Source organism: Pteropus vampyrus, unplaced genomic scaffold (assembly GCF_000151845.1).
Source record: "Pteropus vampyrus isolate Shadow unplaced genomic scaffold, Pvam_2.0 Scaffold19, whole genome shotgun sequence".
Classification (NCBI taxonomy): domain Eukaryota; kingdom Metazoa; phylum Chordata; class Mammalia; order Chiroptera; family Pteropodidae; genus Pteropus; species Pteropus vampyrus.
This window is the reverse complement of record NW_011888800.1, coordinates 10,020,753-10,048,523: the sequence shown is the minus strand read 5'-3', so window position 1 is coordinate 10,048,523 and position 27,771 is coordinate 10,020,753. Positions and strand designations below refer to the sequence as shown.

At 35.4% G+C, this 27,771-nt stretch overlaps 1 protein-coding gene across 2 annotated transcripts; it reads left to right on the top strand.

Annotated features, from left to right (window-relative positions):
- SLC30A4 (solute carrier family 30 member 4) lies at positions 1 to 26,764 on the top strand. Of its 2 annotated transcripts, none has more exons than XM_011355060.2 (8): positions 1 to 202; positions 346 to 850; positions 6,704 to 6,850; positions 18,812 to 18,965; positions 20,345 to 20,546; positions 21,217 to 21,322; positions 22,083 to 22,217; positions 22,858 to 26,764. In XM_011355060.2, exons 2-8 carry the CDS (start codon positions 460 to 462, stop codon positions 23,010 to 23,012), a joined length of 1,290 nt encoding a protein of 429 aa, XP_011353362.1. In that variant the 5' UTR covers positions 1 to 202; positions 346 to 459; the 3' UTR covers positions 23,013 to 26,764. The 2 variants fall into 2 exon arrangements, with proteins under 2 accessions (XP_011353362.1, XP_023383600.1); XM_023527832.1 differs by having other exon boundaries at positions 24 to 98.
- Positions 26,765 to 27,771: the final 1,007 nt, after the last annotated feature.

Below are 27,771 nucleotides of genomic sequence, written 5' to 3'. Positions count from 1 at the left end.
TCGCGCAGAGCACGGAGAGGCGGCGGCCGCGGGCGCCCGGCCCCGAACCTGTCAGACCCGCGGAGCCGGCCTGGAGCTGCGGGTGCTGCACGCGAGAGGTCGGTCCCGCTGCCTCGCGGCTCTGGGCCGAGCTGTGCGAGCCGGCCCTACCGAGCCGGCTGGCGGCGAGGAGATGAGCGGCGGCCCCGCGGCAGCGCCCCAGGTAGACGTGCCGCCCCCTCGCGGAGCCGTGGCGTCTCCAAGCCGGCCCTGCGCCCCCCTCCCCACCCCCCACTGCCTGGGGCTTCAGAACTTGTGGGCTGTGATGGGGCGCCTTTAATTTATAATGTGTTTCGTTTGACACAGGATGGGGAGGGATGCGCGGCAGTGCCATCGGGAACTGGCGCTCCGGTGAAGTAGGAGCTGCCGGCCGTCCGCCTGCACCGAGCCGTTCAGCGCCGCGGCCGCACGGCCTCTGCCATGGCCGGATCGGGCGCGTGGAAGCGCCTCAAATCTCTGCTGAGGAAGGATGATGCGCCTCTGTTTTTGAATGACACCAGCGCCTTTGACTTCTCTGACGAGGTTGGGTACGAGGGGCTCTCTCGATTTAATAAACTTCGAGTTGTGGTGGCCGATGATGGCTCTGAAACCCCGGAAAGGCCTATTAACGGGGCACACGCAGCCCTCCAGGGCGACGATGATTCCCTACTGGACCAGGACTTACCTTTGACCAATAGTCAGCTGAGTTTGAAGGTGGACCCTTGTGACAACTGCAGCAAACGGAGAGAGTTGCTGAAACAGAGAAAGGTGAAAACCAGGTTGACCATTGCTGCCGTTCTGTACTTGCTTTTCATGATTGGAGAACTTGTAGGTGAGTTGTGTTGCCAACTCACTTGCCATTAACATTTGTCAAGCTTTAGTTACACGTGATTTGAGATTTAAACTTTCTTTTCAGGAAGCGTGTGATGGGAAAAGGCCACACAGTTCCAAAGTGCAGACCAACCTATGTACAACATAAACTTACTATATTAATATTTTCGTTGTGTATCATGTAACTTCCTCTTTTTAAAAAAACTCTGGTAAAACACCAAGTTAGTTTTGCAACGTTTAAAATAGTAAATGATTCTAAAATTACTTAGAGTCATAAAATTTTACAGTACGAATGAAGGAACCTTCCTGGACACCTGCTCTACCTTTTTTTCACATTAGGGATCTGAGGGCCCAGAGAGTAACGTTAAATAAATTGTGAGGAAATCAGATGGTAATGGAAGAGGCACATCTACATTCCTAGTCTCCTGACTTTTTTCTCTCATTTGGCTTAAGTGATCTCTTTATACCATTCTTTTTGGACTTATAGCCAAGAGATTTGCAGAATTAAATACTACTGGCTAACTTGAAAGTTTTTCACTATAAAGAAGAACTGAAAGGAACTAGAAAATGGCTCCCCCAGGATTGATGAACTTGGTTTTTAATTTTTTAATTATTTAAGTAATACATTCACTATAAAATATATTTTGTTCAGAGATTAATTTCATAGTCACAGTGTAACTTCTCTTAGTGGCTATTTACAAAGTGACATTAAAACAGGTAAATCATTCTCCGATGTTGTCTCTTAGTGATAAACTATGATGAGAACAGAGGTGGTAGTACAGATTTAAGGGGCTGGTTGGAGATTGAATGTAGAAAAACTGTATACATTTCCTACCTCATTTCATATCACTCCTCCCAGTGCTCACTTCAGCCAAGCTGGCCACCTTTCTACAATTCATAAAGTTCTTTCTTGCCCATAAGGCCTTCAGGCTGGCTGGTCCCTCTACCTCAGTGGCTTTTAAATTTTTTTGACCTCACTATAGTAAATACAATTAATATTGTGACTCATGTAGGTGTGCATGCATTCATATGTATGTGTATACACATACACACAATGTATAAATACATGTAAAACCGAAACAAAAGTTTTATTTCATATGATGTGTGCTAATATTTTTTTCAACTGTGGTCCCAGCCCACTTAATTGATTTTGTGGTCAGGGCCTGCAGCTTGGAAAACACTGCTTTATATGGATTGCCTTTTCCCAAATCTTCTGTTGGCAGGTTTCTTGTCATTCATGTCTCATCTCAAAAGATGACTCGGAGAGACCTTTTCTAACTGACCTCTCTTCTCCCTTGTTGTGTCCTCCACTTTAAAAGCCTTCAGCATCTGAGATTATCTTGTTCGTGTATTTACTTATTTAATATCTGTCTTTCTCCACTGAAATAGGAGCTGAATTCCCAGCACCTAGAACAACGACTGACTCAGAGTAGACACTCAATAATTTTTTGTTGAATTAATTTTTATTGTGTTAGAGTGTTATAAATGCTTAAGCTGTGGAAGAAATTAAAAAACAGGAGTGAAGCCGTGGCTAGATATGGCATGGTGTCAGCAGACTAAAACTCAGTGACTTACCCAAATTCATACAGCTTGAATATTGAGTCATTCTGACTTAGTGATTCTTAAAGTTAATATTTAGTATTTGAAGTTAAAAATCACATTATTCCAGAGTTTCCCCTGTGAAATTTAGAGTTCATTTTGCCTAAAAAATATTAAGACCTAACTGTCCTGACTTACCATTTTTGAAATCTCTTTATTTGGTAAATGTTGTTTTGTGAAAGCCACAATAATTATTTCCTTTCACATACTGACTTTATTTTCAAATATGAAAATCTTTTGTTAGACAATACAGAGTTGTTAGGATTGGCATTAGGATAAGGCATTAACACTATTATTCAGAATGTTATATAGAATTAAGTTATATACAGTAGCGTATTTATTAAGTGTGTCAAAAGCACGTAGAAATTTTAGGAAGCAGAGAGTAATTTAAAGATCTGAAAAAGGAGACTTGATTTTTAATCTTGGATTTGCCACTAACCTGATACCTTAGATAAGGTCCATTCTTTTCCTCCTTCCATTCAGCAAATATTTTTTGAGTACTTACTATATGTCAAGCACCGTGCTGCGTATTCTGGATATACAATGGAGAACAAAACTATTATGATCCGTACTATCTGAAGCATTTAATCTAAGAGGACACAGATGTTAAACAAATAAATACACAAGTAAATTTAAAATTCAGATTGTCTTAAGTGCTATGAAGAAAAAGAACAAGGAGCTATAAGACGTTATAACCAGTAGGGCATAGTTTATGCATGAGCCAGATATGGTTAAACCGAGAAAAAAAAAGAATAGCAGGAGTTATTTAAGCAAGGGAGTAGAGAAGTTTCCAAGTGAAGAGAACAGTGTGTACAAAGGTCCTAAAACCTGCAATTCTTTAAAATGACCTAAAAAGAAAGCCAGTTTGGCTGGAGTGTAGTAAGCAAGAGGGAAAGAGGCAGGGATACCAGAACAGGCAGATCCTGATAGACCATATTAAATGAGAGTAGGCTTTCTAAATGCAATGGGAAGCCAGTGAAGGCTTTTAAGTGGAGAGTGACATGATGGGATTTACCTTTTTAAAAGATTACTCTGGCTCTTATTTGAAGAATATATTGGAAGGTGCAAGAATGGAAACAAACTATTGCAGAGGTCCAGAAAAGATGATTATGACTTGGACTAGAGTGAATGGAGAAAATACTGATTGGGAAACGTTCTAGAGGTAACATTGACAATATTGGGTAGTGGTTTGGATGTGGGTATTGATGGGATTGCTGTGTCGGGAATGATTCTGAAGTGTCTCTCCTAAGTAGCTGAGTGTATGAAAATATATGTCATTTATATGTCCCATGAAGCAGGGAGAAAATACAGAGCAAGATTTAGGCATGGGCATCAGGTTCATTTTAAATATATTATCATATGGATGTGAAATAGCCATGTAAAGATGTCTAGTGAGCATATGACTCTACAGTTTAGAAGAGAAGTCAAGGTAGAGATACAGTATGTAATAACATAGGAATGGGAAAGAATCACCTAGAAAGCCCAAATCTTGAAGAACTCCAACTTTAGAAGTCAGACAGAAAGCAACCAGGTATCCTAGAATCCAAGAAAAGAGAGATTTCAAAGTGGTAACAAATAAGATGATGCCGCTGAGAGTTCTAATAAAATGAGAACTAAAATATCCATTGGATTTAGTAACAGTTATTGATTACCTTAACAATTGCATTTTTATTGGAAATGCAAAAGCTTAAAAAGTGAATGCAAACAGACCTTCAGGTAAAGATGGCAAATAATCTCATGCATCTAATTGTACTCTCTCCTGAAGCCTCTCTTAAACTTCAGTAAAGGGACACACGCACACATACACACACGCGAGGGGGAAAACTGGAGAAGAGACAATAGCAACACAAATTTAGGAAACTAAAAAGGAAACTGATAAGAAGTAACTGACTTAATAGATCCAAGAAAACCAACTATTGCACTCGTCCTCCCTTATCCACAGTTTCACTTTCTGCAGTTTCAGTTATCTATGGTCAAAGTCCAAAAATATTAAATGGAAAATTCCAGAAATAATTTATGTTTTAAATTATGCACTGTTTTGAGCAACATGCCGAAATCTTGCACTGTCCTGCTGCATCCCACCCGAGACATTAATCATCCCTTTGTTCAGGGTATTCACGCTGTGTACACTGGACCCATTTCAATAGTTACTTAGTAGCCTTCTCAATTGTCCAGATATCACAGTGCTTGTATTCAAGTAACTCTTACCTAATAATAGCCGACCCCCAAAATGCACAAGTTGGGTTGCTGGCAACTTAGATATGCCATAGGAAAACCATAAACTTTATCATAGGTATGTATGTGTAGGAAAAAAACGTATATATATAGGGTTCTATACTATCCATGGTGTTAGGCATCCACTGGGGGTCGTGGAACGTATCCCCTGCAGACAAGTGGGTACTACTGTACTTGAAGAAATAACCCCAGAACTGAAGGGTATACATTTCCAGATTGAAAGAGTCGAGAAAAACACAGCAAACCGTGTACTTCAGTATGAAATTTCAGAACACATTGTTATCTGTTGCCTCTGATTGTTTTTGACAAACACTCCCTGGGGTTTCCACAGGGCAGAATTCCAAGACAAGTCAAAAACAGTCTTGCAGGTAAGAAGCTCCAGCCCCATTTCATCCCTTGCAGTGGCTGCTAAGCTAAAGTTTTTACTATATGTTTAGGAAAAAAACACAGGATATATAGGGTTCAGTACTACCACTGTGATTGCTGCTTGTTGTTTTCAAGGCTACCGAAAAGCTGGGGATGGGGAGATGGGTATAAGACACGTTAAAAACGCCACAGAGCTCACTATTCTTACCAAGAAACATCCATTTTCCTTGAATAAATGCTACTGTAACAGCCTTTTGTTCATTTCCAGAGTTCTGAGAAAGCTAATTTGGACAATTTTTGCCCATATTCTTATTGCTTTTATGGAAGAGATGATTTTCAGAGATCTTTACTCAGCTATTTTTGCTGATGATCAACATGTGGCCCTGTAAATTTTAGTTAATTAAAATAAAATTCAGTTTCTCAATTGCAGTAGCCATATTTTAAATGCTCAATAGCCACATGTGAACATTTCCATCATCTCAAAAAGTTCTATTGGACGGTATGGCTTTATTATCTTCACTTTATAGATAAGTAAACTGAGGCTCAAAAATGTTAAGTAACTAGCTCAGAGTCTCTGAGATATCAGAGTGCCATGTTCTTAACCAACAAACTGTTTTCTCTCAGTGATTTCCAGCTTTTTCATGTCAGAGAATACATAAAAAATGATATTTGTATAGAGCACACCAGAGTAAATGGATGTGACTACAAGATCACCAGCCCCAGTTCTCCTACTACTCTTGGCTCTGCACACCTATCCAAGGAATAGAAGGATCAGTAGCTCAGCACACTTATGTGTCACAACACCCTGATCATGAAGTTCTACTAGACATTACAACAGTGGTTCTCAAAGTGTGGTTCCAAGACCAGAAGCATCAGCATCACCTGGGAACATGTTAGAAATGTAAATCCTCAGGCCCCATCCAGACCTACTTAATTAGAAATTCCTGGAGTGGGGTCAATTAATCTGTAGTTTAACAAACCTTCCAGATGATTCTGATACACATAAAAGTTTGAATACTCTGTATTATAAAAGCTTATTCATAGAATGGTGCTAGGAAAATTAGTTGACCATCTGGAACAACGTATATATACACACACATTGTGTGGGGGGTGGGGGGTGGAAAATCAATATAAAATTGAAAATTTTGTATTCTAAATACCACCTTTTATCCCTCTATTCGGAAACATTGCTATATATATCCATGTGAATCAATTAATTCTTTTGTTTTGAACTAATGTGCATTTTATGAGTTTCTTCAGTTGGATTTTATGTTCAAACTCTCCCAAACAAGTGAACACCTACTTTTTCTTCAGCATTATTGTAATATTTAGATATTGTGTTTATTAATTTCACTATCTGATAGTAGAATTAATAAGTTAAAGCTACAGTGCTAAACACAATTACTCTTTATGTGTTAGCCCCAAGTTTAGAGTTTCTTTTTTAAGGTCATTGACTCCTCAGAGAATCTGTTCATTGAAATGGACGTTTTCACTAGAAAAATATGCATATTTAATGTTTTGCATAAAATTTCAGGTTCCTTGATTTAATTGTAAAGTTCATGTTTTGTAGGATGGTATGTATTTTTGACTTGATTGCTTTACTTTTATTATATTAGTTAACTTACTCCTTTTTCCCTCTCACCTTTGCTCTAAGGTGGATACATTGCAAATAGCCTAGCAATCATGACAGATGCGCTTCATATGTTGACTGATCTAAGTGCTATCATACTGACCCTGCTTGCTTTGTGGCTGTCTTCCAAATCACCAACGAAAAGATTCACCTTTGGATTTCATCGCTTAGGTGGGTAACTGGCAGTTTCTTTTCGTTTGTAAAATTTTATGGTAAAACCACAATGAACTATAACTTTTGATTAACTGAAATCTTTCTGGTGATAGCCTGTTGAAATAGACAAACAAAGCAAATGAAAATAAAACAACAGGATTCATTCAAACACATATCTTCCAAGGTACATTCAGCCCAGTCAGCTAAACAGTTTACACATATAAAATTATATGGTAATCATTAATTTTTAAATGGGTTTCCTATGTCCTTAAGATGTTATTAGAATAACGTTTACCTTCAGTTTATTGAACCAAGCAAAACCACATGGGTTTAATTCATTAATGAGTATTAACTTCCTTCTTTCACTTCAGGTATTCCAACCGAAGCTACTGTAAACCAGATTTTAAGCATTACTGTAATACATATATAACATATACTGTGTGGCTGACCTTCTTTGAGGCCATTGTATTAACATAATTCTGTAAATGCTGACAAAGATTCTTTCCTTGACCTTTAGTCAGTCTCCTGAACATTCTCCCAAACCCATCTGTGCATTTCCTTATAAAATCTAGTTTTAGCAAGAACCTTGCTAAGCAAATTTAACAGAACCTACTACTCTTAATATCTGATGTCTCCTCACCCTGGCCTGTCATCAGCAAGAATTCTGAGATCAGTTTAGCCAGAATCCCCCTTTCTCCTGATGTTTCCTCAGTAATTTCCCATCCACTGACTCCCACCCTGCTTCTTGGCTATAAATTTCTACTTGCCCATACAGTATTCAGAGTTGAGCCCAATCTCTCCCCGCCTGTAAAATTCCACTGCAGTGGTCCCTATACCTATCTTAATAGCTTCCCCCCTTGAATAAAGTCTTCTTTACCATGTTTTAACAAGTGCCATTTTTCTTTTTAACAATGCACACATTTTATTAAATATTAATATTTATTAATATTAAATATTAATGTTTAATTAAGAGGTTAAAATTATATATGTTATCCACACAACTGTGCTTCTTGCCTTTACTGTTTTTAAATGTTTTACTTATTTTTAAAATACATATGAAATAATTACCTGAACTATTACATGAAGTGTCATATGACCATGTGTCACTTGCTTAGAATCCAAAAGTTGACATTTAGGTAGCTTCAGCAAAGTTTTCTGTCTTAAAGAACCAGAATTAATATCTTGTCATTTTATTTTGTGGAGACCCTGACACTCTTGGCTATTATATCAATCAATCATTCCCTTTCCTTCTTTGTTACTTTTTAGCCTAATCTTGACTTAGAGTCTAGGTCTTCCAAATTTAATCACTGGGTCTTCTAATGTAAAACTTGACATTGTAGCTGAATGGCTGTATTCCAAGTAGCTATCCAAGTCATCAGGTTGGGAATTTATCTGGCATCCCCACTGCTCAGGACTCTTAACTGCTGTACAAGAGAGCTAAAGCCCTATGTGAGGTTTTTCTGTTATTTTTTAAGCCACTGTGTAATGCATTTGGATGTGTTCCTAAAAGAAACTCCACTACTTTCCAACATATTATACATTCGTTTATTGATTGCCTTGAAGTTTTTTAACAACTTTAAAATTATTTTCAAACTTTATTTTTTTTTGTGATTTAAACACCTGCAATTTAAAATCGAAAACATAACATCATGGAATGGGGATTTTTATCCTCTAGTTCTATTTGAGAGTACATTTCATTTAGTCCTGTGGTTCTTAACCTCTTTTAGGATATCAACCCTTTAGAACTCTAATAAAAATTACAGTGGCACTCTACCCCCAGAAACATGCAGTAACAGAACATAGGAAGTCCTACATATAAGTTAAAAACCAATAATCATGAAAATTCTGTTAAATATCAAAGGAGTACTTAGTATTTATCTAGATAGTCATTCTGTTTCTTCATAGATAACAAGCACTATGAAAAGATGAGAGAAAATTGAACCGATTGGTCCTATTGTGTCTCTGCAAATTTCTATAGAAAGTCAGATCTTTCCCTTTTCTTAAAAGTACTAAGTTCAAGGTAATGGACAAGATATCAACATTTGACTCCTGTCTCTTCTGATAGTCCATTGAAATAAAAAGTACCAAAAAAACAGAGAGAAGCAAATGGTTGGTCACCAATAAACAAGAAATTTCCAGAAATTTCTGGAAGTTGGAAAGTAAATGAGTGTGGAGTGAAGAAAGATACAAGCCAAGAAGTTGCAGCCTAGAGTACACTAAGCTAGGAACTGGATCAGCCCAACACATCTCCAGGGAAGACATGGAACAGAGATGAGAAGTGAGAATCGGGGTTGAAAACAAGGAAGATTAATTGAATGACTATAAATGGAAGCTGCTCCCACTAGCTGACTAGGCGCCTGCCTTCCTTCCTACCCCCACCTCCACTCAGGCCAACTGCATTCCTTCCCTCCCCCCTAAAAAAACAACAGATAGTTCTAAAAAGAAATTGAAGAAAATGTTTGGGGAAAAGCTGAGACTTCTAGTGTGGATGTTGATGCTCCAAAAGAAGTCTTTTTCATACTAAGATCAGGGTTCTGCAGTCTTATAGCTTGGTCCCCTACCTACTCACCCTAAATATACTTGTCCTAGTCTGCCCTGCCTTACACCGCTTATTAGTAACCATTTTAATTAATTGATTGCTTATCCTTTTGGCATTTCCTTTCTACAAAGGATAATTTCCCTGTTGTTCCGCCTTAAATGTGAATGGTCAACCAAAGATCTTTCTGCAAGTTAGAAAAAACAGCAGCAGGAAAGAAAGTGAGCAAAACTAAACTAACAGAAAAATTAGTACTGGAGTGAAGAGAAGTAACTTAAGGAACAGAAGAAAATGTTTTAAATACTCTTATTAATATACTCAGAATAATAAAAGTAAAATATTTTGAAATAGAAATGTATAAGAACAAGCTCTTTGAAATATTTCTGAAATTTAAAAAAATTTTTCCATAGAAGGACTAGAAAACATAAGCAAGAAAGTCTCCCAGAATATACAACAAAAAGATAAAAACGGGAAGAAAAGTTAAAAAGTATAAAAGCACAATCTAGGAGGTCTGAAGTTGTATTATTAAGAACCTCAGTAAAACAACTTGAAAAATAAAGGGAGTGACTGCTTAATAGGTGTAGGGCTTCTTTTTGGGGTGATGAGCATGTTCTGGAATTAGATAGTAGTGATTGTTACACAACTTTGTGCATACATTAAAATCCACTGAATTGTATAGTTTAAGATTGTTAAAATGGTGAATTTTACGTTATGTGAATTTTATCTGAATTTTTAAGTCATTTAAAAAATTAAAGGAAGAGAATTGTTAAGATATATATAGATGAATATTATCCAGAGCTAAGGAGGGACTCAAGCCTTCACACTAGAAGAGCCTTTTGGGATCTTCTTTGTATACCAAAATCTTATAAGGATATATCACTTACTCTGTTCTTTGAAGTAACAGTTAGTAGTCATGGAGAAAATTTTGTGGTAGCTTGGGTAAAATTAAAAAAACAACAAGGTTATGTAGAATTGAATAAAACTGTAAACCAAAGCAGTGGCTGTCTCTGTGTTCCATAAAATACCACTGCTTCATGAGTAATCTCAAAGTTCTGTGGGAGAAGGTATGTTTACATTGGACACATTTAAATAGTGTGCCTCTTGTGACCTGTAATACCAAGACTTGGAGATTCAGGTCCTGAAAAACACTGAAGAAGGAATGCCCCTAAGAAACTTTTGGTTTGTTACTATTGTTGAATTTTTGTTTTGTTCTGATGGCATAGCGGGTAGGACAGGTTGGTTTTTTCTTTGTTGATTTATTTTGTAAATATGTAAAAACGTTGCAAAGTCAAAAATTTTTTTAAAGGAAAAGATTTATAGAGAAGTCTTACTTTCATTCTGTTCCCTCCAACCCAATCCTCCCACACCACTCCTTATTAGCAGCCATTTTAATTCATTTCTGGCCTGTCTTTCCAGTATTTCCTTTTGAAATTATAAGCAAATGCATATATATGTTCATATCCCACTCCCTGCCACATTTTCTTATGCAAAAGGCAGCAGCATACTATATACCCAGTTCTAGACCTGGAGATATATGTCTGTGAATGGTAATCAGATAGTAGTAATATCATTTCCTAAAGTTATTCCCTTTTCGTTTTCTCATAACACTTTATACATGTCTGACAGCATTTATCACATTTTTATAGCTATTTTTATGAAACTGTGTTTCCTTTTAGACCATGAATTAAGTAGGGACAGGAACAGATAATATTAAACTCTGTATCTGGCACTAATAAGTGCTGTATGATAGATTATTAATCAAATTGTTGCATATTCAGGCTGAGTAAATAAGGATACAAAGACAGTGAAACAGATAATTTAGTATAGATCACAATCCTCAAATTAAACCAGTTTCCAAACTGGGAAAAGAGGTGTTTTTGAAATTTTGGGATTAAAATACTTGGGACTCTAAAACATTTATTTATAATTCTGAAACTGTGGTCATGTTCACAAACTAGACTACACATATTTATTTGATCCATAACATAGCTAGGTAGTACAGCCAGATTTTAGGTCTTTTTGAGTAATTAAGAAATTAGAAGAAAGTTTCTTCTTATCTCAGTGAGAAGCCAATCCTATTTGTTTTGGTACTTATGACTTTTAGAGTTTTGTAGTTAAATTGTCTTTAGTTCAAATCTGAGATCTGCAGTTTTTCTAGCTATATGATGTTTTGGAGAATGATTTAATTTTTCTAAGTATGAGTTTCTTCTGTAAAATAGGGACGGTAATACTTGCATTGCATAATTGTGAAAAATACATAAGGTATAGTGGTAAAGTATAAGTAACCTAACATGGTACCTGGCACAGAGTAAATTCTCAGTAAAAGTGAATTCCGGTCTTCTTTTTCTTTCCTCTTCTACCTGCCAGTATATCATCTTACCCCGACTTTTTATCTCTCTCAAAATTGCCTGCCTTTCCTTCTCCCCCTAATCAGAATTCTTATCCTGTCAGCATAACTGTCTCAGCTAGGTAGTTGGGGAAGAGTAAAATGATTAAATAACAATTTTAAAAGATGTGCTTTTTGGTTTGGGTCTTTGGTAACACTTCTGGCAATAAAACAAAATTTATTTTAGCTAAAATCCTTCAATCAATGTGAGAGAAAGGTAGTTTTAGATCTGAAGAGTAAGCCTAAGTGGCTATCCCAGGAGTCAGTTCCATTCTTTTGGTACCTTTTTTTCTTTTATGTGAGCTCATGGATTGTGTAAAATCATTCAGGTTTTTCTTTTTCTTTTATTTTCTTTATTACTTTACAGTGAGCTTACAATAGCAGCTCTTTTGTGGGAAGAGGGAGAGCAGAGTAGATTCTGTATGTGAGTTGTTTTTAAATGCCTGGATTTATTTGACTGTGGGTATGCCATCTTAGAACTTAATGAAACCACATTGTGGGAGAAATCCCATAATTCCTTAGGAGGAATGGCACTATCTCCCAGACAAAGGAACAATGTGTTTTCTAAAGAGAACAGCCTCATCCCCTTGCTTGCTTTCTACTTTTTTCTTTCTCTGTGGATTATGAGTATAATTGACTTTATTTATATGGCTTTTCTTCCAGTTCTTGGGCTGAAGAGGCTGCATGGATTAGATAAAGATAGTGGTCACGTGAGAGGACTGTTGTAAGCATAGTTGTCTGTATTTGAAATAAAAAGCAAGATATACGCTTTGGTAATACAGATCATCAGCCTAGGTTAATGGCAAAGTGACAGTGCAGGAGTCTTTTGTAGCAATGTGTACTTCTACTGAGCAAAAACCTTGGCCAATCTGGCTAGATGATGGTTGTCCTGAGGTAGGTATATGGTTATAATATAGTTCTATGTAATTTGTTATTTTATTCCCTGATGCTAAAGGAGCAGAAAGTATGCAGCTAAAAAAATCTCTTCCCTCATACATCAGCCAAAAAAAAAAATCTCCTCTCCAGTTAGTGATTCATTTTAACACCTTCCTCCCACCCATGACAAGAGTTATGCCTATTCATTATTCATATCTTAGAATTAATTCATATCACATGAACATCTATAGGAAAAGAATAGCTACTTCCTAGAAATGGGAGTTTTTTACTGTGGCAGAAGGAAGACATGAGTGAAGTAGCCAGTGTTGGATAGCCAGAAGTCAACTTGGAGTCTTGGGCACCTTGGGATTAATAGGAATGGATAGAATGGTAAGAAGGCAGGAAATAGACTATATAGGAGCTGAGAGGCTCCAAAGACAAACTTTGCAGTTTGGTTTGGCATTGTGGTGGCAAGAGTGGGCCACTGAAAATCCTATATGATGTCTTTAGCTTGAGTGCTATAGGATTGTCTGTGGCTGAGCTGAAATACAGATGAATTTGGAAGTCCTAGGCAAATCCAATACAGCCCACTGATTTTTCTATTTCTTTCCTATTTTCTGTTGGAAGAAGATAGAAGAGAAAAATAGCACAAAAGAAGAAAATATATCTCCACTCTCCTTCCCTATTGATTTTTAATAGACCTCCGAAATCTCTCTTTAGATGTGTGCTAAATGTAGTTCTTTGAGAGAATAGAAAGACAAGTGTTATATAATTTAATGGAAATGTATTCATTATTGGCATCATAGCATTAGCAAAGTTAACAGTTATGATAGGCTAGTACACCTAAGCAGCACTCACAAAAAAGCAAATATGCTTAGGTTGAGTGCAGTTTACATAGTTGAAGCAGATTGTTACTCATTCACTGAGTAGGCACTCAGTAGTTACCTGTCGAAAGAATAATAATATAGGATAGGGAGGCAGGCGGTAAATTTGTAGACAAACACAACATAATCATAAATTATATTAAATGCTACAAAGAGAAAGAATAAGGTACTATGATGGAGACTAACAGAAGGACAGAAGTACTGAACATTTATCATATGAATCTTGAAAACCTCTAGTTTGGGCAGTTTATAGATGTGTTAAAATGTGCAGTAAACATTTTTTATATTTTATAGTATCGAAATTTGATAATCTATGTTTTCTCCAATTTAATAATTAATATTTTCTCTTACCATTTATTGGCCATTTAAACTAAAAGTGTTTATTCTCTGTATGTGAAATTCAGGGTATATTTTGGTCTTTATTAGATCATTGACCATAAACATTTGTTTATATTTCAGCTGAATAAAAAGATCTGTGATGTTATAACAAAAAACACATATTCACGCATCTTACTCTCTCCTTCAATGCTACAGTTCAGCCAGGTAGACTGATTTAATTATTTATGTGTGAAGTAGCAAAATATGTTAGAACTACTATAATAATAGGTTTTCTAGAATTTCCATAAAAATCTCATTCAAGAGTTTTTCATTTTTGCTAAATTTCCATTTAGGCAAGTTTTCCGAAAGCTAATGGAGTAGTAACTTACACAGAAATCTAGGGTTTCAATTGTTAAAGTTCCTGGGCCTCCCTTAGAAAATGAAAAATCTATATGCTATGCACTCCTTTTGTCTTGAAAAACTTACTTGTACATTATGTGACCAGAGACCAACCCAGAGCAAGAATGAGAAGATTGGAGGGAGTCATAATTTGGTGGTTGATTGAAAGCATCCCTCTCTCTTAAACATTGTGGGGGGTTAGGTTGGGGGGAGAGAATCTTGCCTATGTTTATCTGCATTCCATCATGTTAAAAATACTAGGAAAAAAATTTAAACACTGATTAGTCCTATCCATGATATTTCACCAGTTTAAAGAGTTTTTTGTTTGTTTTATCAGAATAAATGGTCATATTTCTACTATTAGGGTTTTTAGCTATATAATATTATCTGTACCTTATGCTTCTCAGTCGTAAATCTCAGCCCTAAAAATCTATTTTAAATTTTTTTTCTTTTGTATTTATCAGTTTTCTAGCTAGAAGACATTTTGACCGGTGATTAGAATAAAAAATAATAGATGAATGTCTTTGCTTTTCACTAAGGGAACTGGATATAAGGCACATTCCTTATTTGCTGGAAAAGGGATGTCATTGATAGTAATATCTTATGTCATTTGGGAATTTCTAGGAATCAGCTGAATTCCTTTACACTTAACTGTGGACAGACATTGGGATTCCTTCCATGCTACCTCATGTAGGTGAAAACTGTTGTGGAAAACTACTGTTTTCAGCTTCAGGAGCCTAGTGGACCTTCTGAGGGTGGGAATCTTCCTTGCATAGGAACTCTGTTTAGGCTTTAGTTTGACTCTTATTTTACTTTATTTTGAAGGTTGTTTTACTTTATCTGAGCGTTCACAAGAAGGTGATTTTAAGTGTTTCAGAAAATTATCACTGGGATGTGAGCTTACCAAATTTCACGCATGCGCAAATACACATGTGGCTCTTATGGGATGCCCAGTATGTCTGAAATATTTCATGGCACATACATATACTAAAAATTATTTGTTGTTTATATGAAATTCAAGTTTAACCCAGCATCTAACATTTTATTTAGCAGACCTCCTAGGGTAACTATTGGAACTTATCATCTAAACCAGGACACTTTTGAGAGTGAAATGGGGCACTTGTAATAATATGCTAGGACAACATGCATGAATTGGAACTATGCTGGGAAAACTGGAAAGTATGGTCAACCTAATTATAGGAGGTTTTGAAAGAATTTTTAATTATTGGTTTTAGATTTTCATAAGCAATCACATCTCTATGTCATTAACTTGTATAGCTAAATGTAAAGTGTTTTGCTTTATAATTTCATACTTAAGATTTTAAGGCACCTTAAAAACTATGGTGGCCTAATTGCTAGCTTCAATCTTGACACATAAAGTTCTCTTTCTTTTTTTTTATTTTTGGCAGAGTTTGAGAAAGATTGATATTTTTTAAATACCAATTTTAAAGAGAAAAAAGTTCTCTGTGAGTAAAATGAGACTGCCACTAGTACATGAGATTTTACAGTTTAAAAAATGTTTAATTTTAATTATTTCTTCTTTACATTATTTATATATGTTTATTTTACCATTAGCAGGTATAATTTAAGACAAGAAATTCCGTGTGTTTTCTGTCTTGTATTTGGCTTAATTCTTCTCTTTTAACCTATTTACTTTTGGGGGGGATTTAGTAAATATAGTAATCTCTGATTTAGTAAATATAGTAGTCTTCCTTATCTGTAGAGGATACATTCCAAGATCCCCAGTGGATGCCTGAAACTGTGGATGATATCGAACTCTATATATTCTGTTTTTCCTGTATATACATCCTATGATAAAGTTTAATTTATAAATTAGGCACAGTAAGAGATTAGCAGCAGAACTAATAATAAAGTAGAACAATTATAACAATATATTATAATAAGTTATATGAATGTGATCTATCTACCTCTCTCTCTCTCCTCTCCCCCCGCCCCCATAACTAATCTGATAACAGAGAAGGCTACTGAGCAACTAACGGTCGGTTGGGGAGCATATATAGCATGGATACACAGAACAAAGGGATGATTCACATCTTAGGTGGGACGCAGTGGGACAGCTCGAGATTTCATCATGCTACTCAGAACAGTGCATTATTTAAAACTTATGAATTGTTTATACCTGGAATTTTTCATTTAATATTTTCGGACCAAGGTTACCTGTGAATAACTGAAACCGCAGAAAGCAAAACTGCAGATAAGGGGGGACCACAGTAACCTATTATTCATATTTAGTTTAAATTTCTTAACTGTGTAGTCTTTTATCTTCCCTTGCTCAACCTAACTTCATTTTTAAAATTTATCCAAAAATATTTGAGTATCTACTAGATGCAGGCCACTCTGCCAAGTGCTACAGTAAATGTAACATGGAATGTAGCTTGGTCCTATTCTCAAGGAGCTTAGAGTCTGGACTTAAAATGGTTGTCTCTCCACAGCTTTGTATATTTCAGTTGGTCTTTTCTCTGTCTTCTTCAGCCCTGTGTGTCTTTCAAAGCATGATGATGTCAGGAATAGGTGTACTATAGTTTTGAATAGTAATTGTGCTTTTTGTCTTATCCCATCTGTTTTGTTGATACACAGGACTTTATTGGAGTTTCATCTAAATTAATGAGATGTCTTCAGGAAACAGCTATAATTGCTAAATAATTTTTCTGTGGTGTAATTTATTTGTTGGAATTAAAGTGTATCAAAGTCCATCCGGTATACTTGAATTGCCTGGAACCTTTGAGTAATGAGTCAACCCAGATAACAGTTTTTCCAGATTGTTTTACCTTTTAATATTTCATAGTATTAATGCCTGGTTTCTCTAAAGGAAAAATTTTCTTTAAAAGTATTTTCTTGCATTTATTGTTTTAAATGTCAACACTTGTTTTATATAACGTTAGTTGATTATTTTAATATATATATTTCACATTGCCCTATTTTTTGTTATTTTGAAGATATAAAGTTATTTCTACTTTATACACATATCGTAGAAAATTCATATGGGATATGAAAGCACGTATAGTGCAAAGTCCCTGTCTCCCAACCACCCATTCTCCTCACAACCAGTTTTTAATCTGTATTTTGTACATCCTTCCAGAGAGTACATGTACAGATTATTTATATATTTGTTTTCCTTTTCACTCAAATGGTAACACCATACACACTGGTATGTACTTTGCTTTTTCCACATAACTCTGTATTTTGGAGATTATTCCTTATCAGAACATAAAGAGCCTTATTCTTTTTTACAGCTGCATAGTATCCCATGTCATAAGGCCTCTACTAATTACTTTTTTATTGTTTTTAATTATTTGCTATTACATACAATGCTTGATGAATAGCTTCATAATATACCTTATTTTGCACATGGGCAACTCAGTCAGCAAGAGTGTGTGTATATCATTCTTAGAGGAATTCCTGGGTTAGAGTATACTCATGAATACCTGCATAGATAAAAAAATGTGTTTGTTTTTAGTCTAAAGGTAATACATGTTTGTGGTTAAAAACTTAAAACTTTCCAGACATCACCAAAAAGAATAAAATGAAAAATAAATTCTCTAAGCTCCTACTCTCACTTTCCAGATGTAACGTTTTCTTGTCTTTCTTATGAGTATCAATTTGCCTAATTTTTGTTTATATACACACAAACACGCACGCGCGCGTGTGTATATAAATGGCTGTATGGTGTCCCATTATATGTATATACCATAATTTATCTATTAGGTTCTTCATTAGTGATGTCTCCAGATCTTTTTTTGATGCTACAGACAAACCTACAGTGAAAAACCTTCTAGGTATCTTCACATACATATGGATGTGTTTCTTATCAGATAGATTCCTAGAATCAAGGAATTTTGAGTAGTTTTACTAACTGCTCTCCAAAATGATAGTTCCATTTGGTCCTTCCACCAGTATGTCCTTGCTAACTCTGGCTATTATCAAACTTTTTTTAACCTTTGCCAATTTTAGTAAGAGCCAAAAAGGAATTTTATTCTTATTTGAATTTCTTATATTAAGACTGATTTTGATTAATTGGCCATTTCTGTTTATTTTCTGTGTGTTACTATTTATGTTCATCACCCATTTTTTTCTTGTGGGTTCACTTTGTTATTGACTTATAAGTATACTCATCTATTAAGAAATTAGTTTGTGGTCATGCATGTTACAAATATTTTTTTCTCAATTTTGCATTTTTTACCATGTGCATGGTCTATAAATATACATAATTTAACCCTAAAGAAATGAGGGGATGGTATGATATGGTAGGAGTGAATTAGTGGAGGATCTAGATCAAACTACTAAACACTTAAATAAATATATATATATGTCATATACCTAAAACTAACATGTCAGTTATATCCAATTTAAAAAAATGTTCTATATCAAATAATAAAAAAAAATTTTAAGGAAAATAACATGACAAAAATGATATAGTATTTTTATCTTCTTAGAGGAAAGAAGATATAAATAAATAAAAGATTGTATATAGTTTATATGAAGTGTAATAACCGTGTCTTTAATTTATATGAAGTGTAATAACCATCTGCAAATACATCTTTTTATATTTTTTGCTCTAGAGGTTTTGTCAGCTATGATTAGTGTGCTGTTGGTGTATATACTTATGGGATTCCTCCTATATGAAGCTGTCCAAAGAACTATCCATATGAAGTATGAAATAAATGGAGATATAATGCTCATTACCGCAGCTGTTGGAGTTGCAGTTAATGTAATGTAAGCTCTATTTTTTTAAAAAAAAATTTAATAGGCTTTACTTTTTAGAGCAGTTTTAGGTTCACAGCAAAATTGAGGGTAAGATACAGAGATTTCCTATATATCTCCTACGCCCACACATGCATAGCCTCCCCCATTATCAACATCCCTCACTAGAGTAGTACGTTTGTAATAATTGATGAACCTACATTGATAGATCAAAATTACCCAAAGTCCATAGTTTACATTAAGGTTCAGTCTTGGTGTTGTATATTAGATGAGTTTGGACAAATGTGTAATGACAGGTATCCACCATTATAATGACGTCTCATACACTCTATTTTTTTCACATTAATATTTTCAAATACTGTGAACTTAGAGACATACATGCATTCAGCAATGTGTAGTGACATTTTAATATAAACTAGTATATCACTTTTTCTTATAAATATTAATAAAACACTGTTAGAATTATAAATTCCTCGTTAGTTTGCTCAGCAATACTGAAGTTTGACTAATAATCGGGAATTTAAGACAAAGTTTGTTTTATTTAATTTCTATAATTCTTTTATGTTACTGAGATTTTTTTTTTTTTAACTACCAACTTTTTTTCCCAAAAACTGAAATTTTTAAGTTACATACTTAATCATTTGGGTCAGGGGTCAGCGAACTTTTTCTGTAAAGGACCAGATAGTAAACATTTAGGCTTTTAGAGCCAGTCTCTTTTGCAGCTACTCATCTCTGCTATTACAGAACAAAAGCAGCCACATTCAGTATGTCAACAAGTGAACATGGTTGTGTCCCAATAAAACTATTTACAGAAACAGGCAGTGGGCCAGATATGGTCTACAGACCAGTGTTTGCCCGTCCCTGTCCTAGTGGCTTTCATTCATACATAGAATAAAGTCCAAAGTCCTTACCAAAGCCTTTTTAATAAGATCCTTATTTTAAGTACATAGAGCACATTTTCATCTCAAGACCTTTGCCCTCGTATTCCTTCTGCCTAGAACACTCTTCCCCCACAGCTTGCTTCCTGACTTCATTCAAGTCACTGCCCAAATGGAATCTAAGAGAGGCCTTCTCAGACCACTCTCCCTATCACTCTCCATCCCCTTGCAATATTTTACTTTTCTTCAAAGCATTCTCATCTCCTGGCAGTAGTACATTAGGTATTTGTTTACTTCTCTGCCTTCCCTACTAGAACATAAGCTCCATGGGGATAGGGATATGTCTGTCTGTCTTCACTGTTTTGACCCATCACCTAAAACAGTCCCTGATAAATAATACTCAAATATTTATTGAATGAACGAGTTCCATGTTGCCTCATTAATGTCTGATTAGTAACAAATATTTTTAATAATGGTAGGAAGAAGAATAATGTTTTCTTTTATTTTTAACAGAATGGGGTTTCTGTTGAACCAGTCTGGTCACCATCACGCCCATTCCCACTCCCTGCCTTCAAATTCTTCTACCACAGGTTCTGGGTGTGGACACAACCATGGCCAGGATAGCCTGGCAGTGAGAGCTGCATTTGTACATGCTTTGGGGGATTTGGTACAGAGTGTTGGTGTGCTAATAGCTGCATACATCATACGATTCAAGGTAAGACGATTACTAATTTTTCTATTTGAAATATATTTAATTTCAACATTAAAACCAAAGGTGATTCTCTTTAATCAGTATACTGGGCACGAGTGCCAATCCTATTCATTTTGCAAATACACAAGCCTGATTGAGCCACCAGTATAGTTCTTTTGTTAGCACTATCACGTCTTAAGGTAACTTATCTGTAGCTGGCTTTGGTAGTGCCTTCACTGGATAACTCAGTTTTAAGCCTTGTCACTGAACTGCCAGGTACTGGAATGTGCACTGTAGTAAAATCCAGAGATCTGGGTTGTAGTCTTGGCTCTGCCATTAATGCTTTGCCCTTGAGCAAGTCTCTCAACTCTAAACTTGACTTCCCTCTTCTTTAATATGAGGGGCTTAAATCAGATAGATGACTGCTAAAACTCCTTCTGGGAGGAAGATTTAGAGAAGGCACAGAGGAAAACAACAATAGAACAATTAAACTTCTGGAAATCGGTCCCATGAAGAAAAACATTTAAACATTCTAGGAAAGAGTGAAAATGTTTCTCAATTGCAATATCCAAATTTTAAAGGTATTCTCCAGTCCTGCTAAAGAATAGGGAACAGAGTATGCCTTACTCCTCTTTACGGTCTGTTTTATGTCTGTCAGTATTTAATCACACAATTTTGATCCCTCACCTTACAGCCAGAGTACAAGATTGCTGATCCCATCTGTACATATGTATTTTCATTACTTGTGGCTTTTACAACATTTCGCATCATATGGGACACAGTAGTTATAATACTAGAAGGTAAGATCTCACTAATATCCCCATTGTGGATTTATTACTTTCCTAAATCGGATGGAGGTGGGGGGCATCTAGGTAGGAGTCATGTCTTTTCCTGTTTTTTTACTAATACTTATGAGACTACAGTGCCACCACCTTACGTGTATATAAACATAAGAATAGATGCACTCTCCCATCTGTTATCCATTTGGTCCTTATAATAGCTAAGAAAAGTGGGTAAGGCAGACATTATTATCCCCATTTACCAACAAGAAAATTGAGACTCAGAGGGGTAGCATCACTTAAGGTAATGCTACTAATAAACTGTAGAGCTAGGACAAGAATGCAACTCTTTTGATTCTTAAAGCAGATATATTTAGGGGTTTATTAATTCCTTAATATGCATTTGCTACTTTGTTATATTTTCAGCATCCTTGCTTTACTAATATTAAGTGTAAGAATGTAAATATAAGTTCTCAACAGTAGGTTTATCATCATTGGATTTTTTTCATCTATTCTAGCTATTTGTTAATTAAAGTATTCTGGTATGAGTAACATTCCTTTTTAATGAAAATGAACATTTAAAAAATATTAATCTCTTATGTATATCTGCTATAGGTGTTCATGGTTTATATTAAAGTATTAATATATTTTAAAGTATTCATTTAAAATGAATTTGGCAAAGCCATTTGGTTTCTTTTGAAAAAAAAAGTCTTATTAATAATGTATAACTTTTTTCCCCAAAATAAACTTTACTTATAAATGATATATTCTGAACTAATAGGTGTACCAAGGCATTTGAATGTAGACTATATCAAAGAAGCTTTGATGAAAATAGAAGATGTACATTCTGTGGAAGATTTAAATGTCTGGTCTCTCACTTCAGGAAAACCCACTGCCATAGTGCACATACAGCTAAGTATGTCATTGACGGTAAATGCTGGGGTGGGTGGACTTCTATCTTTGGAATTAAAATCTGTGCTTATAATTAAGTAGGAAGACGTTTCTGCTGGAAAGATTTGTTTTAAGGGAGGTGTGGGCTCTTCAAAAGGCGAGTTGCAGGTCAGTATTGATAGCAGAGCAGTAACTTTGATCTCTTTGAGATGAGACATTACACATTTTTGCCTTCAGATTAAAGGCATCAAGTATATTTACTTAATATTTACTTAAATATTTACCATACTTTTTCTACATAAGAAAGCTAGACCCTAGGTTTTTATTTCTTTATTTTGTAGATTGGTGCTTTTTATTTTATTTTTTTATCAAAATAGCACATGCATGTGGTTTATTTAAAAAAAGTACAAAAGGCGAAAGACTTGTAATTGATGTCTAGTATTCTTTCTGTACCTCAGAGTGGACTGGAGAGATTGAGATAATGATAGGCCATTCTGGCTTTGTATTATGCTGACACACTTCTCTGACAGAATAGCTTCAAGAGGGTAGAAATCAAACTAATTAAAATATGTTCACGTTATACTAAGATTGTTTTTTCCCTCGTCTTATTTACTAATGTGTAACTATGTATAATGAATAGTAATGATATTTTCTTGACATTGCAGTTCCTGGAAGTTCATCTAAATGGGAGGAAGTACAGTCCAAAGCAAAGCATATGTTATTGAACACATTTGGCATGTATAAATGTACTATTGAGCTTCAGAGTTACAAGCAAGAAGTGGACAGAACTTGTGCAAATTGTCGGAGTTCCAGTTCCTAATTTTAGATGTTTGGGGGACTACTGCCTTATTTATCCTGCAGTCACAGACTTGAGAGCAATAAATGCACACCTAAATAAGAAAGTAGACTCCCTGACAGCTGTGTCCATGTCATGCACCGGTCTTACAGTCAGCCCAGTAGTTCTAGTTTCTGTTTAATGGTAAAATGAGACTTCATCATGGTTTTCAAATGAAGATATTTCCAAAACACGGTTTACAGAATGAGACGTGATTCTACAGTTACCTCATAGAAGACAATCCAAGACCATACTTTATTAATTATGACAGAGTACATGTCTTAAAGGAAGCATCAAGAGTTCTGTGTTTGCATTTAAAAGTCCTTTTCAAAGACCGTTTTATATCAAGGCAGTGCTGGAAAACTGAATTTTTTTTTTAACATAATCTTGACACCCAACTTCTGGAATTTGCCACCAAGCTCTTTTTTTACAAAAATTATTTCTCAACTGATTTCAGAAAGTACTAGTAATTATCCAGAGTGGAATAAGCATGTATTCCTAAGTGTTTCAGAAATGTTTTATTTTACAAATAAGTCTTAATGTTATAGTTATACTTTATGAACAACTTTTTCCAGTTGCTACAGGGTTTTAAATCTCAAAGTTAATGTTATTGGTTATTTGTAATCTTATCAGAACCAAATCTTTACATTTTGTGGTCACTGTCATGAAATTATTTAGGAAATATTAGGAATAATATTTTCAGTGTTATTCTAAATGGCAGAGAAGTTGAACTCAAATTACTATATGATAATTTAAACAAAATATAAGAGCAAGGACAGAGTATGGAGTTTCAGATCTAAGTCTTCCTGAAATCACTTTTATTCTTCATGGAATTTATCTTTACTTAAGAATAACAGAGACTGCAAAATGTAAATGATGATGCTCTGTCTTTTTAAAAACTGCCTTACGCTTTGTACCAAAAGTTTGCCTGGTACTTTGCTCCCTGCCGCCATACCAGTTCGTGTGTGTGTGCCCTTTCAGGGAAGAACTCTGGAGGGCTGAGGTTTCGTTTGTGATACCCACCTCTCACAGCGGGGATTAACCACATTCCTCCAGAGAGAATTTCTGTTTGATGACATAGGTTAGGGATTCTCCATGGACTCCAGAAACCCTAAAATATAATTTTGAAGTTTTTTGGTAATACCATAGTAGAAATGCTCAAAGGGATTGGGGGAAGAGAAAACAAAAACTTCAGGGGTTTTCGACTCTGTGTTTGTGTGTGTGTTAAAGCACTGAAATAGGGTGGATTAAATGTGTTGTAGGGGAGGCTAAGCATGTTTCCAAACTGAAGGCAACCTAATTGGTAACAGTTTAATTAAAGAGGCAATCATGAATATTCATGTTTCATTTTGCGGTTGGTTTTGAGATTATCTTTATGCACATGAGGAGTCCATTCAAAGTAAACGTGTATCACACAAGTTGAGCCAAAATCCTTGATAGGTGTGTGGATGACTTAGAACATAAATGAAGGAAACATTTCAACTTTCTACCAAGTACCTCGCTATAAGTAAACCTAAGATAAAACCTGAATTTACCTAAAAGATTATTAAGAGTTGATGGTATCCAACAAAAGAATTGATATGGGTTAATGGCACCTTATAAAGCCCAGTGTTTATTGAATTGAGTTGAAAAATGTATGGGATTCTTACTATGAATCCATTTAAAATGATGATTTTAATTTTTCAAAAGTCAAAAGCAAATTGGTTAAATCAAAATAGTCAAATATAGAAGGCAAGTAAGAATAACAGAGGCATTTCAGTGCACATCTGGGCATTTATGGATTTGGATACCTACCAAGAGAAAAGACTATTCATTGTATTATCATAGATTTTCCCATATTTGCAGTTGTTTCTCGTATCTACTAAGCTTGTTTCTTGTAAACTTTCCTTTTTCTTAAATAGGTATATCTGACTTTTCACATTGACCTGTTCCTTGAAAAGTTTTGGGTAAAACAATCTAAAATCCACTTGAGGATTGAAAAGGATCCTTTTGTAAAATGCAGAAACACTGAAAACTTTTGTAAATCTTAATTATCATGTTCTGTTTAAAATGAGGTACACATGAAGTTTCCTGTGCTTTGTTTTTTTGTAGCAAGAACTACAGATTTTGTACTTATACTTTACTAAGTCTGTGAAATATGAGAATTCATAGATTTAACTGTAACTTGACAAAAGCCACAGAGAAGGATGTGAACCTCGCAGATAGGAGCAGGGACTGCACAGTTTCTGACACAGAGCATTTGGTGTGCCGTCACCTACAACCAGGAATTATGCTCCTCACCCAGCTCTCAGAGAAACAGCTCTCCATTGTCCTTTGGGAAGCTGTGGCTGAGTGTGGATAAACATCTAGCATTGTTCCTTTTTCCCTGGGAAAACAGATCCCAACATAAAAACTGGGCAGTTTTTCAGTGCAGTGTGTTTTAATTAACATTTGCAAATAATCAGAGTTACTTGTGTTCATAAACCTGTGTTTCACAACTCTGGCCAGATGCAGCCTTTTGATTAATTTTAGGAAAAGTGCTATTGTTTCATTATCGACTGAGCTGCCTTGGAAATAAAATGTGGGGAATGTAGTTAAATAAGGCATATTTCAGAGAGCTTTGAAATGCAGAACCACCAGTGACTGTAATTCCCACGTACATTTTCCATTAGCTATGCGTTGTATAATGTGAGTCCAGATTCTCACAACTTGTATTGTTTCCCAATCAGTATTATTTGCCAAATCACAGGATTTCTTATTTTGCTGTTTCTTTTGCAACTTTGGATGCTTTATTTCCATTTTCTAAAACAAAGTTGCCTGCTCCGAGGAGTCCCAGTGTTCTGGTTCTGTCTCTTGAACCCAGAAATTTTTCTGTTGACTGTACCTCACACATAGTAAATGTAAAATTATAGAATGTGTTCCTAGGTATTAGTTCATGTGGTTCAGTTTGTTTTTGAACCAAACTTAGCTCATGAGCCTATTGGGTATTAGTCACAAATAGATAGTGACACCTTGCAATAGGCTGTGTTGAGGGGAGGCAAGTCTGATCTCCAAATAATTGATTAACCAAAATACCATTGGCAAACCCTAAATAGAGTTCTGTCGTGTGAATCCCACCAGACAGGGCTTCAGATTTGTTTTACAGATCACCGGTCAGGAAAATTGTTTGTGATGTCGGTAGGAGCATGTAAATTGGACAGAAGAAATTGTGGGAGTTTCTTCAGTATTGAATTGTGTGTGTGCATTCAGGCCAGCCTGTCATTGAATTCTTGCTTACAAAGGATCTAACTTGTTTTTCGAATCATATTGTGGGGACCAACAATTTCTGATTTTTGGTAAGACTGGAAAACATCTATGGAGACTTTCCCAGTTAAATCTCTGACAGTGTCAATTTAAATACTGCAATTAAGTGTGTTCTGAAATAGCTACAACACAAAATTGAAAAGTGACAGTAAGTCCTCTTTACACTTGGAAGATACTGTACATCTGGAAACCTTATGCTTCTCTAAATAAATGTTATTAAGCCATATCACAGTTTTAAGAAATTGTATATGCTTTTCGATATACCCCTTCAGAAACCAGGTATTTTGCATATGATTGATTTTAGAAAGATTTTGAAGCTGGGGTTTGTCCATGTAATTTAAAATCAAAGTATAGTATATGTATATATACTGTATTTGCAATTTTTAAATTGTAATTTCCTATACACTTATTATAGTATTGTTTTTCCATGTGGTTTATTAAAAAATGAAAATGTATGTAGTCCCTCAAATTTGTTTTTTAATTAATTAATAATAGTAGGCCTTGAAACATAATCTTCTTAAAAAGAAAATCATTAGAAAATAGATGATAATCTATCCAGTCTTATAATCTCTGATTATAATGCCCTCTCGGATGTTTAATAAAAAAGCCTGAAAAAAACTTCCAGATAGGATAAAAAGACATATTAGAAGAACGTTCACCTTTTTTATTTTATATCAGTCACTTTTAATGTCCCTTCATCCCCAGCAACAGTGGCAGAAAGGAAAAGAAAGAAGCCCAGTGTAAGACTGGTGAGGACAGTCATGAAGTCTGAGAGTGTAGACCAAGGGTCCGCAAACTACGCCTCATGGGCCAAGTCAAAGGCAGCTTGTTCTGTGTGGCCCAAAGCACTGAGAATGTTTACATTTTAAAATGGTTTTTAAAAATAATATTTCATGATGTGAAAATTACATGAACTTTAAATTTTATTGTCTATAAATAATTACTTAAACACAGCCACACTCATTTGATTATGCATTGTCTGTGGCTGCTTTCATGCAGCAGTGGCAGAGTTGAGTAGTTGCAACAAACATAAAACGTACTATCTTTCCCTTTATATGAAAAGTTCACCAGCTCCTGGTGCACCTTGTTGAACTGTTTGAAGGCTGTAACGTCATAGACGGCTCACTTAGAAGATTCTGTGACTGGTCAGCCTGAGGCTACCTGAGGTACCAAAGGTTCTTTTCTTCCCTTGACCTTTTTTCTTTATCTCCCTTGGAGTTTGGGGCAAAAATGTAGGAAAAGAGTAGCAAGTTTTTAAATATCTATGTGCCATATCTAACGTTCACTAACTAGCAAAGCAGTTTTCTACCCAGAACACTATGATCACCAGAATCATTTAACGATACTTTTCAACATAAAGCTTGTTCACTTGATTTTTAAATTGTTCACTGAAGTTATAACTTAATAACTTTAATTAAAATAAAGGAAATAAAAATGTATGTATGTTGAGTACCTTATATAG